General features: G+C 40.6%; 1 protein-coding gene across 1 annotated transcript in view; it reads right to left on the bottom strand.

Annotated features, from left to right (window-relative positions):
- Positions 1-14,457, bottom strand: part of tbcd (tubulin folding cofactor D) — a 268,107-nt gene extending 253,650 nt beyond the window's left edge. The window contains exons 1-2 of the mRNA XM_063074279.1: positions 14,029-14,457; positions 1,910-1,960 (exon numbers count right to left, since the gene is read on the bottom strand). Coding sequence (XP_062930349.1) covers positions 1,910-1,960; positions 14,029-14,227 — 250 coding nt within the window. The 5' untranslated portion in view covers positions 14,228-14,457. The remainder of the gene's footprint in view (positions 1-1,909; positions 1,961-14,028) is intronic.
- Positions 14,458-18,113: the final 3,656 nt, after the last annotated feature.

Raw genomic sequence — 18,113 nt, 5'->3', positions numbered from 1 at the left:
GGATACATTTTCTTTGGGATAAGTACAGTATAATTCACTAGATTGACTGCTAGGTGAGGGAGCTAAGACTGGCCAACAGTCACTGAAAAACAAAGAGAATGAGAAGTAATCTCATTTAAGGGATACAGGATTCTAAGAGGGACTGATAATTCAATCTGGGGAACAGGATGGGAGATTGGGGCGGGAGGGGATGGTGTGCCTCATTAGCCTTAAAAATATGAAGTCCTCCATTAGCAGATAAAATAATGTGAGAGAAACAGGGATAACAGAGTGTTTTAGAACAATTAGAAAAAAGAACAAATGAAAATATTAGTAAAAATAGACACAACTGCTTTATGCAATAACATTCATTTGATATAGCTATTAGAATGATTCAACAAGTCCTTTTTGTGCATTTTAATTTATTTGGCTGTCAAGGTGCAATAATAAAACAAAGTCTATTGATCTCGACAGAAATAAATTTCCTGAAACTGAGAACATCAACAAGTTAAATTGAAAACCATTTAAATTTGATATTATTCTGTAATATTACACCAAATTCAATATGCTATTTCCATTTAGTAACTAACGCATAAATTTATATCTGGAATACTGTTCAGTTTATTGTTCAGGGAATTACTTCCATGATCCTGTGTTACAAGACTAAACAAGGGAGGTATATGGAGATTTTAAATGGTTCAGGTTGCAACAATGATGAGCAGTTTGATCTATAAGAAAACACTTGCTACCTGACTGTTTTTGTCATGGATCAAGCAGTCTCACTAAGACCATGAATAAGCTACTTGGAAAACCTAAAGTACACAAAGAGCTTGTTTTTTTTTAAATCATAAAATTATTCAATCATGATGGCATTCTAAAGGGAGAATAATTGTACCCCAATAATTACTCCAGACAGCAATAAACCCTCCTTTCTCACTGTATCCAAAACATCATAGAAACCAAAAGCTAAAACAGGTGAGATTTTGCGGGAAGTAGACATTTAAATTATAAGTCCAGCAAGCAGTAATAAAACACTTGAAGATTGAGAGGTACTAGAACTTCTTGGCTTGATTGTGTGCAAAGACACAAAGATAACACCTACTCTCTTCATTTAACAGCTGAAATGGATGTAGTTGAAGGTGCATTCTGCATTCAATTTTCAGAAGTGAGAGAAAACACTAGAAACAAAACTAGAAACAAAACCAGATTAACAAATTCAGGTCAACTTGTACAAAAATGCTTCAAGTTTGCCTACGTGGACTGCTGGACAAGAAGGATGAAGATCACACAAAAAAAATTCAATATAATTTTCATACTCAAAAAAACCACATAGCTCTAATTTAATCACACCATCAATAAAAATGAGAAAGACCATCACTTACTCATGATTTGTTATCAGTGATTTGCTCATCTCAAAACAAATGCCAGATTATATTCTATTAACAGATATAAATTATTCATTTGTAAATTGAGTTAAACAATGGTAAATATTTACGTTTAAATACTACATATCTAGACACACTACACGACAGCAACATTTCAAAAAAATGTAGAAATTAGGAGAATTTTCTTTTCCCACAGTAGGTTCTTAAAATCTAGAATGCACTATTAGAACCTGCAGCAACATACAATTAGCCCAATCCACGTGACACTTGAAAGGTCATCAGTTTATGATGGCAACCAAGCACTTACATAGAAATGTACAACACATTACAAGACCTTCGGCCCACAATGTTGGGCTGACCATGTAACCTGCTCTACAAACTGCCTGGAATTTCCTTACTGCATAGCCCTTATCTTTCTAAGCTCCATGTTTTCTAAGAGTTTCTTGAAAGACCCTACTGTACGGAATATGTTAAAACATTCACAATATTTTTTGACCTGAGATTAGTAGAAAATATTCAGTTATTTCAAATGTAGGCAATCTTACCCAAGTGTGGATCCAGCAGATGAGGTTGTTCCTGGTATTTGTCCATTATGACTAGAACGAGAAAGAAAAATCTATTAATAGATAAAATGTACTTGGTTACAATGATATCCAGGCAGTTATATCAGCTGGACATCCAATTTTGCACAAATGCTGTCCTTAGAAGTGTCACGCGGTTACTGTTCCTCAGAGCAGTGAGATTATCAGTTTATCAGGTTGCCACATGTACATATTAGAGTCGTTTACTACATTAAAGAGTAGACTTCAAAAGTACTCTATGGGATGCGAAGCTCCTCAGGACCTCCTGAGGTTGTGCAACAAGCTACATAAACATTTATCTGTCTTTCACTACTTGACAACCATTGAAGAAAAACTAGTTAATGTCATCATTAAGTGTACAGGCTATATAAAATTCTACACAAAAAGCCAAGCGGTTTATGTATAAGCCTACAATTTATAAACAACACCATGGACAATCCAAAGCCTGGCTGAGGAAGGAGGGTTGGGCATGGGCTAGCAACCCCATCCCATAACAGCGCTACAGAAATGCCAGCAGAAGCTCCAAAGACCTTATCACTGGGAGAGAAAGGATCTTCATCCAGAAGACATACGAATGATGGGCTACACCTGGGGACAACCTCAGGACTGGCCCAGGACAGAGGATTCTGACGAGATGCTGTTAGCTAACTATACCAAAGTAGGGTGGGATGGGCTTAAGTAAAGTAAGTTACAGTTCACACTTTTGGAAAAAACTGATTAAGGGATAAATATTGCCTTTATCACTGAAAGAACATTTTTCCCCCAAATAGTGCTTTAGCCCTTTGTATTCATCTGAATTAAACTGGGCCTCAATTATATTCAGTCAAAAATAAAAACACCATCTCTTTTGCTCAGTTTGGTGTTACAACTCCAACTTCAAATTATGCTCAAGTTGTGAAATGAAACCTGGACACTGATCACACGCATTATTTACAGAAATTAATGGAAAAGGAGACAAGCATTCAGGTGACAAAAGCTTTACCAGAACATACCGTTCATGTGTAAAATATAAATGAGAAAATCAAAGATGGATTGCCAGACAGGACAAGTTAGGAAATCACCAAAGCAAACATTTTACGAAAAATTATTTTCTAAATCGAAAATCATTTTGAGATTTAGCTAAAATGTAATTACATGTATTGCAACTAAGCAGATAAAATTTGATGAAAGAAGTCTAACTGATCATAACTCAACATATGAAAACATAGAAAAAAAGCTGTTTTACATTCAAAAGTAACAGTTTATTATAATAATTGTTCATTTCACCATAACTGGAAGTATCTGAAGAGACATGGTCATAAATTACTCCAATTTTTCACGTAATTTGAAAACTGCTCACTATTTTTATGATCCAGTAACTTAGAGCAGACAATGTACACTTCAACTCTGCTTCACATTCCCATTTGGATATGTCCATACATGGCCTCCTCTACTGCCATGATGAGGCCAAACTCAGGTTGGAGGAGCAATACCTCATATACTGTCTGGGTAGTCTCCAGTCCCTTGACATGAACATTGAATTCTCCAACTTCCGGTAATTCCCTCCTCCTCCCTTCCCCCATCCCAGTTTCACTCTGCCCCCTCCTCCAGCTGCCTATCACCTCCCTCATGGTTCCACCTCCTTCTACCACCAATTGTGCTTTCCCCTATTCCTTCTTCACCTTTCCTGCCTATTCCCTCCCCCACCCCTTTATCTTTCCCCTTGCTGGTTTTTCACCTGGCACCTACTAGCCTTCTCCTTCCCACCCTCCCCCCATCCTTTTTATAGGGCCCCTGCCCCCTCCCTCTTCAGTCCTGACGAAGGGTCTCGGCCCGAAACGTTGACTGTTCGTTTCCACGGATGCTGCCTGACCTGCTGAGTTCCTCCAGCATGTTGTGCATGTTGAGCAGACAATGTGAAATGTCTGCCTAATAAATATAATTCTGTTATAATAGCAACAAGTAATAAATGCAAATCCAGAAAGTTATACACAAAATGTAAGAAATAATAAAGATCAGATAATAAGTCTAAAGACAAAAATTAATATTTAATATTTACAATCGATTTGTACTCCAGGGAGCGGGAAGCGCAGAATCAAATATCGCTGTGTATCAATTGTTTGGCGACAATAAAGTATAATGATTTTTTTATAACCAGTTTGGCACAAGCACATTAGATCAGCATTAAAACATGCAAGACAGATGAGACAAATGGCAATATTATATGTATTGATTCTAAATACCTAACCATTGATAAGCTGAACCCTCTTTCATTCCATTACTAAACAGAATGCCAAGATAAGTGGAAAAGCACAAATTAAGAACATAAAGAGCACTCATCTAAAGTTAAAATGGGAAATTATGTATATGTCAAATTAGAAAGTGCCAGAAGATAAAAAATGAAAAGAAAAGACAAACTATCCCAAACCAATATATCAAACTATTCCAACTTCGTCATGGACAGTCCCAAGCCTGACTACAACAGGAAGAAGGGTGGGCACAGGGCTGACAACCCCATCTCCAATGAAGGAAACACCACCAGAGGCTCCTGAGAGAGAAAGGACCTTCGAAGTCCGGTTATATCTGAGGACAACGAGAAAGACTGGCCCAGGACACAGTACTCTGGTGAGCTGCTGTTGGCAGCCCATGCTCCACTAGGAGTGATGGGCTGAAGAAGAAGAATCCAAAGAAAATTCTACATGCAGTATAATTTATGGGATTTGATTTTAAACCATGTATAAATTACATCAGTTTTAAATCCAATTTTAAAACAATCTTGATTAAAATGTATTGATGGTAAATTTCATCCATAACTCAAAAATCTTACTCTTACTGTAGTAAGATCAAATTTCCACCCCCACTTGTACACCCAAAATTCTTGAACCCCTCACCCTGTATCCTCCAGTCCATCTTAGATAAGGCTACACTAAGTTGATGTCATGTTGCCAATCAGCATAATGCTAACATATTGTTCACTACGTCACTGTTAGTTCTGACAAGTGCAAGAAAGGCAACAAAAATGACAAAAATGATGATTTATAGTAACTTTACAATAAAAATGTGTAGATCATTAGTAGTACAAGTACCATATTCTTCAGTTCAAAAAATATTGACATAAATTTAAGTTCCAAAAGTAAAACGTAGCAAAACTAATTTCATAGTTGTTCCCAAAACAACATGTTTTGGTAGATTAATTGACCACTGTAAATTACCCCTTACTAAAGGTTCAAGGAAAAGTTGACAGGTATTAATAAGAATAATTTACAGGGCTATAGGGAAATGCAAAAAAAAAAGAATTGGAATAATGAGCTGAGTAACCTCCTTCTCAGTTGTTCAATGTTTACAATATAACAGCCATAAATTTCAGTAACAAACTCAAGGTATAGTCAGCATATTGGTCAGCTCATTATAAAAATAATTTATCTTCTCATTGTACATGACTACAAAATTATTCCCTTACTACTAAGGTTGGGAAGTAAATAAATGCCTTTGCCTGTGCAAAGCAGGCAGAAAAACCACAGATAATAAATACATTGATATATAACACACTACATAATTTTTTATGGAATAATTACAAGTTCACTTACTTTTTAGCCAAATTATGAGTACAATCAGAATTTGCCCAGGTGTTATATATCACAAAAATTCATAATACCAGATGAAAGAACAACAAAATAAGTAAGAACATAAGAACATAAGAAATAGGAATAGGAGCAGGAGTAGGCCATCTGGCCCATTGAGCCTGCCCCACCATTCAATAAGATCATAGCTGATCGGTCTATAAACTCAGCTCCATCTACCTGCCTTTTCCCCATAACCCTTAATTCTCTTACTATGTAAAGACCTATCTAACTGCTTCTTAAATATATTTAGTGAAGAAGCCTCAACTACTTCCCTGGGCAGAGAATTCCACGGATTCACCACTCTCTGGGAAAAACAGTTTCTCCTCATCTCCGTCCTAAATCTTCTCCCCTGAATCTTGGAGCAATGTTCCCTAGCTCTAGTCTCACCTACCAATGGAAATAACTTTCCTACTTCTATCTTATCCATCCTTTTCACAAAGTTTTGTGTTTCTATAAGATTCCCTCTCATTCTTCTGAACTCCATAGAGTATAATCCCAGGCAAGTCAATCTCTCCTCATAGGTTAACCCCTTCATCCCTGGAATCAACCTGGTGAACCTCCTCTGCACTGCCTCTAAAGCCAGTATATCCTTCCTCAAGTATGGAGGCCAGAACTGCACACAGTACTCCAGGTGCAGCCTCTCCAGTACCCTGTATAGTTGCAGCATGACCTCCCTGCTTTTGAGCTCAATCCCTCCAGCAATGAAGGCCAACATTCCGTTTGCCTTCTTAATAACCTGTTGTACCTGCAAGCCAACTTTTTGCAATTCATGAACAAGCACTCCCAAGTCCCTCTGCACAACAGCATGCTGCAATCTTTCACCATTTAAATAATAATCTGCTCTTCTATTAGTCCTTCCAAAGTGGATGATCTCACATTTACCAATGTTGTATTCCATCTGCCAGACATTGGCCCACTCACTTAACCTATCTATATCCCTCTGCAGACTCTCCACATCCTCTGTACAATTTGCTTTTCCACTCAGTTTAGCGTCATAAGCAAATTTTGCTATGCTACACTCAGTCCCCTCTTCCAAATCATCAATGTAAATGGTAAACAGCTGTGGGCCCAGCACCAACCCCTGCAGCACTCCACTCACCACTGACTGCCAACCGGAGAAACACCCATTTATACCAACTCTCTGCCTTCTATCGGTTAACCAATCCACTATCCATGCCAATACATTTCCTCCGACTCCATGCATCCGTATTTTATTTATAAGTCTCTTGTGCGGCACCTTATCCAACGCCTTCTGAAAATCCAAGTATACGACATCCACCTGTTCCTCTCTATCCACTGCACTCATTATGTCCTCAAAGAACATAATAAAGAACAAAGAATAATGAAAGAAAAATTGGCACAGAATTCACAGACAAAAAATTCTAAAAAGAAATAAAAGAATGCCATAAAACTATGAAAGCAGTTGAAAAACCGAAACAAAAGGAAAAACATAATAAGGATAAAACCCATGGGTCTGTCACACAGATACCCTGAATCTAGAGGAGACTACAAAAAAGATGGATAAACTGATTTAACATGAGTAGCAACAAAGATTACAAAATCCTTGCTAAAGTCAAAGATACAGTAAAGAATGAGAATAGATTTCACATTTACCTGAAAAACATAAACAGAAAAGAATCTAGAAAAAATATACCAACAGTAATTACTATAAGAGTATGTGTTTCTTCTTCTACCTGCATAAAGGCAGACCTAATGAGCAAGGCTCCAAAGATAACAACAACAAAGAAGTGGTCACGGGAGGCAGAGGAGTGGCTACAGGATTGCTTTGAGTCGGAAGACTGGGTCATGTTCAAGGACTTTTCAGAGGATCTGAATGAATATGCCACAATTGTCAGACTTTATAAATACAATCGTAGACAAGTGTGTCCCCACAAAATCATTCAGTGTCTACCCCAACTTGAAAGTCCTGGATCAACCATGAGGACTGTATCAGTGGTATTCAGGTCTGGCAACCAAGTAAAATATAAGAGGTCCAGGAATGATCTCCTGAAAGCTCTCTCACATGTGACATGGCAATTCCAGACCAAACTTGAATCACTGAAGGATGCTCGACAGCTATGGCAGGGCTTGAATGCTACCACCTCCGACAAGATGAAACCCAGCAAGGCTTCATTAGCAGATGAGTTAAATGCCTTTTATGTTCACTTTGACTGTCCAAACATGGAGGATCCTTCACAAATTTCCACAGCCCCCTATGACCCCGTGATTTCAGTTTCTAAAGCCAACATGACAGCATCCTTCAGGATGGTGAACACATGGAAAGCGTCCAACCCAGACGGGGTACTTGGCCGAGTACTAACGACCTGTGCTGATGAACTGGCTGAAGTGTTCATCAGTATCCTTAACTTCTCGCTTCGGTAGTCTGTGGTTCCAACCTGCTTCAAGCAGGCTTCAATTATACGAGTACGTAAGAAGAAAGTGGTAGCCTGCATCAGTGACCAGCACTTACATCCACTGTGATGAAATGCTTTGAGGGGTTGGTGATGAAACATATCAACAGCTGCCTAAGAAGTGACTTGGATCCACTCTAGTTTGTCTACCATCATAACAGGTCAACAGCAGATGCCATTTCATTGGGTCTTCACTCAGTCCTGGAACATCTGGACATTTTGAAGATGCAGTCATCAGGATGCTCTTCATTCACTACAGCTCAGCAGTCAATACTATCATCCCCTCTTATGTAACTGATCAATAAGCTTCAAGACCTTGGTCTCAATACCTCCTAGCGCAATGGATCCTCAATTTCCTCACTTGTAGACCCCAGTCAGTTCAGATTAACAACATCTCCTCAGCAATCTCCACCAGCACCGGGGCACCACAAGGCTGTGTGCTCAGCGCCTTGCTTAATACTTATGACTGTGGCTCAAGTACCATATTTAAGTTTGCTGACAACACCACTTTTATTGGCTGAATCAAAGGTGGTGATCAATCAGCATATAGGAGGGAGACTGAAAAACTGGCTGACTGGTGCCATAACAACAACCTCGTACTCAATGTCAACAGGATCAAGGTGCTGATTACTGACTACAGGAGGAGGAAAGCAGAGGTCTCCGAGCCAGTCCTTATCGGAGGATCAAAGGTGGAGAGGGACAGCAACATTAAATTCCTCCATGTTATCATTTCAAAGGATCAGGCTGAGTCCAGCAAGTAAATACCATTATGAAGAAAGCACTGCAGCACGTCTACTTTCTGAGAAGTATACAACAATTCTGCATGTAATCTGAAATTTTGCCAAACTTCTACAGATGTGTGGTGGAGAGTATACTGCATCACATCTTAGTATGGAAACAGCAATGCCCTTGAATGGAAAGGCCTATAAAAAGTAGTGGATACAGCCCAGTTGTCCATCCTGTTGGGTGTAGTCTTTCATTGATTCTACTGTGTTGCTTGTATTTACTATGAATGCACTCAAGAAAATGAATCTCAGGGTTGTAAATGGTAACATATATGTACTTTAATAACAAATTTGCTCTGAACTTTGATCTTTGTGGCAAACAACAAAACCTGAGGCCAATAGTGAAAGGTTTGAACTAAGCTAGATATTATGAAGACTGAGAATGTGGAAAATACACCACATACATTAGCCAAAGTGGACAACATAAAGGTCAACTTTTAATTATGAGAGAACAAGTAATGAGGGTTTTGCCAATAACATTAGATGTGGGAGACTAGGCTTAAATAGAGCTTATATTCCAGGGCAACAGACACAAAGTGCTAGAAGAACTCAGCAAATTCCGCAACATCTACAAATGGGAATAACAGTTGACATTTTAGGGCATGACCATTCATCGGGACAGGAAAGGGGAAGAAGCCAGAGTAAGGTGGAAAGAGGGGAAAGAATACAAGCTGGCAGATAGATGATAAGTGAAACCAGGTTAACGGGAAGGTGGATGGCTGGGGAAGGGGTTTGAAGTAAGAAGCTGGGAGGTGATAGAAAAGGTGAGGAGCTGGAGAATGAATCTGATAGGAGAGAACAGTAGATCTTGGAAGAAAAGGATGGAGAAGAGGCACCAGATGAAAAGAAAGGGGGTCATCCCTGACATTACATCTGCGAGTCTGTCAGGGTCGTCTATTGTACCTGGTACTCCCGGCGTGGCCTCCTCGACATGAGTGAGACCCAGCATAGACTGGGAGACCACTTTGTCGAGCACCTTCACTTTATCTAGTACTAAAGGCAAACTTCCCAGTGGCCACCCATTTCAATTTGATTTCCCATTCTCATTCCAATATGTCAGTTCACAACCCCCTCTACTGCCATGACGAGACCAAACTCAGGTTTGAGGTGCATCTGGGAAGACTCCAACCTAATGGCATGAACATTGATTTAGAACATAGAATAGCAGAGCACAGGACAGGCCATTTGGCCCAAAATGTTGTGCTGAACCAGCTAAAAAGCCACATATCTACCTACATATCCCTCTATCTTCCTCCATGTGCCTATCCAAACGTCCCTTAAACGCCTCCAATGTATTTGCCTCTACCGCCATACCAGGCAGCGCAAACCCCGGCATCCACCACACACTGAGTAAAAAACCTACCCTTCACATCCCCCTCCAACTTCAGGTAGTTATTCCCCCTTCCCACTTCAATCTTTTTCAATTCCCCATCCTGGTTTCCCTCTCATTCCTTCTCCTCACTGTCTTCTTACTTCATTCCTTCTCTCCCACCCATACACCTTTCCCCTAACCTGGTTTCATCTATCAACTGCCAGCTTGCAAGTTCATTTTTATTAATTTAGAGTTACATTGAAAAACAGACCCTTTTGCAACCCACCTAATCAACCTTAGCCCAATCACAGGACAATTCACAATGACCAATTAGCTAGTACATAGAACTTGGGAGTAAACCAAAGCCCCCAGAGGAAACCCACATGCTCATGCGAAGGACATACAGTCTTGTTACAGACAGCTTCAGATTGAACTCTGAACTCTGACGCCTCAAGCCGTAATAGCGTTACGCTAACTGCCTACACTACCGTGGTACCCCCCCCCCCACTTCCCCTACCTCCACCTTCTTATTCTGGCTTCTTCCTTCTTCCTTTCCAGTCTTGATTAAGATTCTTTGCCCAAAATGTCACCTATTTATTCCCCTCCAGAAATGCTGTCTGACTTGCTGAGTTTCTCCTGCACTTTGCATCTGTTTGTAAAAATTTCCAGCGTAGTCAGAGTCATAAAATAATACAGGACATAAACAGACGCTTCGGCTCATTTAGTCTATGCCAAGCTAGTATTCTATCTAGTCCCATTGACCTGCACCCAGACCTTAGCCCTCCATACCCTCCATCCATGTATCAATCCACCTTCTCCTTAAATGTTGAAATTGAACCCACATCCACCACTTCTGCTGGCAGCTCATTCCACACTCTCAGCACCCTCAGAATGAAGTTCTCCCTCATGTTCCCCTTAAAAATTTTACCTTACACTCTTAACCCATGTCCTCGAGTTGTAGTCTTACTCAACCTCAGTGGAAGAAGCCTGTTCACATTTACTGATCTATACCCCTCATAATTTTATATGCCTCTTATCAAATCCCACCTCATTCCCCCTGCATTCCAGGGAATCTGCATCTGCAGAATCGCGTGTTTATAAGTTCTAAGGAGAACATTTTGATCTGAATAGCCTTTCATTAATTCAACATAAATGCTGAGTCATATTAAAATGGTAAACAGGAACCTCAAACTAAGTATCAGACATAAATCAACTGGCGTCTAAAACAGAGAGCAAGCTAATGATCTCTTTTGCCAAAAATTGTTCTTGTTAGGCCAGCTCGCTTTCAGAACAGGGGTTCTCTTCCTATTCAACATTAATATTGAAAATCACTAACCCATCACGCTCTTCTGCATCATCTGAAAACAGGTTCACCCCAGGTTACAATCTCACCTGTTTAGAGGTACTCTACAAGTAGTTGGAAAATTAGACCATAAGACATCGGAGCACAATTAGGCCAGTTGGCTCATCGAGTCTGCATTTTCCTTCTCAGCCCCAACCTCTTGCCTTCTCCCCATATCCCTTCATGCCTTGACTAATCTCTGCCTTAAACTTACTCAGTGACTTGCCTCCACAGCTGCCTGTGGCTTCACCACTCTCTGGCTAAAGAAATTTCTCATCTCCATTCTAAATGGACGTCCCTCTATCCTGAGGCTATGTCCCCTGGTCCTAGACTCCCCCACCATAGGAAGCATCTTCTCCACATCCACTCGATCAAGGCCTTTCAACATTTGATAGGTTTCAATTAGGACACCCCTCATTCTTCTGCATTCCAATGAATACAGGCCCAGAGCTATCAAACACTCTTCACATGACAAGCCTTTCAATCCTAGAATCATTTTTGTGAACCTCCTTTGAACCCTCTCCAATGTCAGCACATCCTTTCTTAGATAACAGCCCGAAACTGCCCACAATACTCCCTGAGGTCTGTCCTGTGCTTTATAAAGCCTCAACATTATACCCTTGCTTTTATATTCTAGTCCTCTTGAAATTAATGCTAACATCACATTTGCCGTCCTCATCACTGACTCACTTGGTTGTATGAGTGGACTTTCCTGCAACTAAAAGGCTTCTGTCAGGCAGAACACAGCCATTCCACATGCTTTCTCTTCCCCGCCCCCAAACTCCACCTGATTCAACTACAATCAGTGGCTGGGGCAAGCAGACCAGAGCTCTGAGCAGACTCACTCACTAGGTCAGAGTGTCTAGCTGGTAGATGCGCTTCTATTACAGATGTTTCTGTGATCATCTCCCCCACACACTTTCTTTCCATATTCAACTTACAAATAATTCCAGTTACGAAATGTTCCCAGGAATAAAATTCTGTCACAAATTGGGACAGCCTGTATTATCCAAAATGCAGTCTTTCCACTCCCAAAATAACAATTACCTTGAAATCTCATTTGATATTCATAATACATGATAATTAGAACATATACAGGGAGTTTAAGTAATCCTGGCTGTGTTCATCAATATTTATACCAACAGAAACTGCACTGCATATTTGTCAGGTATATTTATTAAGTTTCAACCATGGTCACTAACAAGATAATACTGTAGATGCTTCCAGATTTTAGATAAACCACCTTGCATCCAGTCTGGAAGAATAGATGTAAATATTCAATATAGGATATAGTAATGAGATGGCTATCAGAGGCATGCAAAAGTTTAAATCTGGCTTACTCTAGATGAGAACTTTAAATAGAGATATGTGTAAACACACATTCTTGTAATGATCATTGGGATGGTCTGTGTACCTGATGGATTTACGCTCCACTCTCAAATAATATAGTCTGACAGGGAATTTGGATGCAATGCAAATGGGGGTGTTGAGGCTAATATAAAGCTCATTAACCAGAACAAGAAAGAAGCCAGAGAGGGAATAATGAAGAACGATACAATAATATACAGGAGTGACAGGCAAGGCAGAGCAACTCAAGGCGTAGATTGGCAATTAGACTGGGATATTATACCATATCAGAAACTTGACTGACGGAGGAGCAGGGCGAGCAGCTCTTTATTCCAGGGTGAGATTCTATAGGTGGAGGTAAGAGAAGAGAGGAGGTACATTTTTGATGAAGGATAACTTTCTTGGGATACTGTTCAGCAAGGCTATTCAAGTTGGAGCTTACAAACAAGGAGGAAATATCTCTTTGATAGGATTGTATTGTAGACCCCAAATATCCTGCAGGAATTTGAGAAGCAAATAATCAGTGAAATTGCAGAGATAATAGAGTAATAGGACAGTAATTAACAGGTGATTTCAATTTCCTTCACTGCAGGTACAATTACATTTAAAAGTCATTTTTGGACAAGTACATGGACAGGAAAGATTCAAATGTGCGTAAATGATTAGCTTAGATAAACAACTGGGTTCACAGAGATAAGCAACACACATCAAAATTGCTGGTGAACGCAGCAGGCCAGGCAGCATCTCTCGGAAGAGGTACAGTTGACGTTTCAGGCCAAGACCCTTCTTGTCAGGACAGTTGGGCCTGTTTCTGTACTGTATAATTCTATGACTCTAACAAGAAGCCATTGTAGACTGTCGGGGAAGGGACACCTGGGGGACAGGTCATTGAGTATATTTAAAACACAAGCTGATAGGTTCTTAATTAGTAAGGAGATCTAAGGTTACAGGGAGAAGGCAGGAGAATGGGGTTGAGAGGGATAATAGACCAGCAGACTCTATGGACCCAATGGCTTAATTCTGTTCCTATGTCTATGAGATCCTGTGATAGGCTCATTATTGTGAAGGGTAGGGGTGAGATTCTGAACATCAGTCAACAGAACCGGTGTCAGTCAGCATCCGTTATGTGCATTGACTTCTCCATGGATATCAGTACAAGACCAATGAGCGGAATTCACGACTAGCCGCCCTGTGTATCTGCGTTGCCTGCCCGGCGCCCCAAAACACCGGCCGAGGCCCGGGATGGCGATGCGAGAAGAGCAGCCCCACCCTCGCCCGCTTTACCAATGAACTTTTGTTTGAGGATCTCGCTGGCGGCCTGATCGTCAGTTATGGTTCGCAGGGCCGTCAGCAGGCTTCGGACCTCCTCGCTCTCGCTGAACGCATGCAGGGAGTTGGCTTTGGCGATCACGTCCGGCTCACCACCGGCGCCTTCATCTTGTTCCACGTCTGCCGCTTCGGGCTGACTATCGCTGAAAGCCATTTTCGGGCTGCAGCAGGTAGAAAGGCTGAGAATGAATTTGACTGTCAGCAGCCCCTGCACATCCACAGCCGCGCTGCCTGGCAACAACCTCCGGTCACTGTGAACTCTCACCCCCAGCTGCTACCGCGCCAAAACGGGCACAGAAAGCACGAAGGCAGCGGCGCGTTTCGAAACTGCGCAACCTGGTGGGACAGGGAGCTCCGGCTGACAAGTGTAGGCGAGGGAGAACGCCGATAAAACCTGGGCTGGATTAGAGAATGCCTCCCTCCGAGAGAAAAAAATAAATTTTATCATTACTGAATGCTTGGAGATTTGCACAATGCTTTTTCCGAAATGTAACTGACTAAAACAGAAACTACACAATTATTTAACTGTGATATTATATTCTAAAGATAATGAGAAGACTTTAAAACGATGTTTAAACCTATTGAATTAATTCGGTTCTCAACGTTTAAGGAAGAAGTGAAACGAGCATAAGGCGCCGCTTCTTAAGCGGGTGGATGGAGACGACCCCTGCTGTCTCTGTGGCCACGGCCACATGGAATGGCTTTCGGTATTTGATGTATTATGAACATGGGGTGTAAAAGCACACAGAGTGTTAATTCCGTCTCTTCCACCTTCCACCTTCCGCCTATCCTGACCTAATCAAGCCTCCCATCCAAATGGAAATCACAACAATTGATTATGGAAACCTCGGAACATATAGATGGATATAATTTCTCATTCCACTCTATTGGGCAACACAAATAATATAATATCGTATATACAGATAAGAATACATGTAGCGTGGGAAATAGTCAGGGCATACATAATACCTGTAGCGTATTCAATATTCCAGTAATATTTGAGTAATATTGTAAATATTACTTGATTAAGCATTTTTCATTTACACAAACGTTTGTACATATTTCATTATTGGTTATATGTAAGAAGTACATGAATGATATACATAATCATGCCACCATGTCATATGTGAGCACCTTACTAAGAAAAGAAAGGATAAGTAAACAAGTTCATCCTGGCTGCTGTGTTTTTCTTTCGATTAGTTTCTGGAGTAACAAAACATGACAGCGGTGATGAGGAAGTTTTAAAATGAACCTGAGACAACTGCCTAACTGTTGAAACACAGCATTATTTTCTTCTCACAGCACACATAAAAGTTGCTGGTGAACGCAGCAGGCCAGGCAGCATCTCTAGGAAGAGGTGCAGTCGACGTTTCAGGCCGAGACCCTTCGTCAGGACTAACTGAAGGAAGAGTGAGTAAGGCTCACTCTATTTTCTTCTAATGGGGAGAGAGATATTCAAATGAAAAACATGTGCAGCATGTTTCTCTTTGGAAGGGGAGAGAGACATTCGAGAGAAAAGGGTGAAAAAAGGACAAAATTTACAATCAACAAGTAGGGCCACAGGTACCAGGTGATAATTTTAAAGGAGAAATGACTGACTACATTGGAAAGATAGATGCATTCAATTGCACAACAGATAACTGGATGATGCATACTGAACGAATTGAGCAGTATTTTGAAGCAAATGTAATATCTGATGAAAAACGAGTACCAGTGTTGCTGAGTGCAATAAATGTAAAAAACATATAATTGTCTTATAAGTCTATTGCTCCGAAATGAGTTTGCTGATATGATTAATGTAATGTAGGAATATTTAGAAACAAAACCATTGTTGATTGCAAAATGCTTTGGGTTTCATAAGCGGAACAAAAATGAAGAGGAGTCCATTTCAACTTACAAGGCTAAATAGAAGAAATTGTCCGAACATTCTAAATTCAGTCATGGGCTTAATAATGCACTGAAAGATCACTTAGTTTGTGGAATCTTACAAGAAAGCATTCAAAAATGGTAACTAACCGAAGCTCACATTTATAAGATCAGTTGAAATCGCCGTATCAATGGAAACAGCAGCCAGAGATGCAAGTGAGTTGCAGTCAGGAATAGAAGCTAAGGTAAACAAAATTGCAATTCCTAAACAGAAATCTGCCTGGCTGAACAAACTCTGTTACTGTTCTGGCAGAGTCTCACCTACACCACAGAAATTCAGGTTTAAAGGTGAAACTTCAGAAAATTCAATAAAGTTAAACATACACAAAGAGAATGTTGGGCAGACAAAAATGTATGCATTGCACAGGGAAGAGAGAGAGATTTAAACTGCATGCATGCAGTTGATTTTTTTAAAATCTGATAACGGTAAGTGAGACACAGGACTGGATAGCCTTGAGATTTATATGGTGAAAACTGACAAAAGACAAGTAATATGGCTTACAGCAAAAGTTAATTAATTCAAATGAAATTGGACACTGGTTCAGCTGTTTCAGTCATTCCACAACTGAGTTTCCATGTGTTCCAAAGATACTGATCTGGAGATATTATATCCAACTAAGATATCCACTGGAGAAAATAACTCCTGTGGGATGACATTCATAACAGTGAAATACAGCATCCAACAAGCCACATTGGGCTTATATGTGCTAAAAACAGGAGGGCCAGCATTGTCAGGCAGTGATTGGTTGAGAGAACTACAATTTGATTGGAGATCCATCCACCAATTGCATACCCTCAATAGAATCAAATGAAACTGAATTTTTAAAAGTACTGGATGATGCCACAGCAGTTTTCAAGGATGGTATTGGAAAACTCAAACGTATCTAGGGTAAAATAGTAAACACAAGAAAATCTGCAGATGCTGAAAATCCAAAGCAACACATACAATATGCTGGTGGAACTCAGTAGGTCAGGCAGTAACTATGGAAACGAATAAATTATTGGGCCAAGACTTTTCTTTAGCACTGATAAGAAAGGGGGAAGACATCAGAATAAAAAGATAGGGGAGGGAAAGGAGGCTAGCTGGAAGGTGATGGTTGTAGCCAGGTGGGTGGAAAAGGTCAAGAGCTGGAGAAGAAGGAACCTGATAGGAGAAGAGAATGGATGATAGGAGAAAGGGAAGGGGGAGGGGCCCCAGATGGAAGTGATAGACAGGTGAGAAAAGGTAAAAGGTCAGATTGGGGAATAGAAGATGAGGGGTGGGATAGGAAAAAAATTACCAGAAAAAGAAATAGATATTCATGCCATCAGATTGGAGGCTACCCAGACAGAATAGATTGCTCCTCTACCCTGAGGGTGGCCCCATCTTGGCACAAGAGGAGACCATGGACTGACAAGTCCCCAGAAGAGAAATAAGAATCAGAATTAAAACGTTTGGCTTTCGGCAGATGATGCAGGGGTGCACAAAGAAGCCCTCCCCCAATTTATGACCGTCTCACCAACACAGAGGAGCCACATCGGGAACACCGTACACCGTACACATATCGCAATGCAGCATGCTCCGCAACTAACAACTCACCAGCTATGCGATCCCTGGGTTGACCCTTCTATTCACACTTGGATCTCCTCAAACACAATCTCAGAAGGAATATTCATGACAGTCAGCTGAGACGAATTGGGGGCTCCTCTAACAAGGAGGTTTGAAGTTTCACTCCCAGATGAGGGACTACAGGGATGATCAAAAGTGGATACTTGGAAAGATTAAGGACAGAAGAGGACCACTCTCTTACACAGTGGAGATTGAGTCTGTTAGCCTCTGCAGATGAAACTCAATCAGCTGAGGAGAGCAGTTAATTGTTAGAGAGGAAAGACACTCAGACCTGCCAGAACCACTTCTTGCAGTCCCAGAGTCAACTTCTAGGACCACCATGGAGGCGTCCCCAGAACTGAAATTGTTTCATAGTCACAAATCTCATAAGATGACTGGAGAGCAACACATTATCCCACAAGAGTAAGAAATCCTCCACAACAATTAAATCCTTAGGCCCGAATGGGACAATATAAAATTTACTATGCTATAGATGTTTAGACAATATTTCTATAATATAGTATAC

This window comes from Mobula hypostoma, chromosome 22 (assembly GCF_963921235.1).
Source record: "Mobula hypostoma chromosome 22, sMobHyp1.1, whole genome shotgun sequence".
In the NCBI taxonomy this organism is placed as follows: Eukaryota; Metazoa; Chordata; class Chondrichthyes; order Myliobatiformes; family Myliobatidae; genus Mobula; species Mobula hypostoma.
This window is presented reverse-complemented; position numbering and strand designations above follow the sequence as displayed.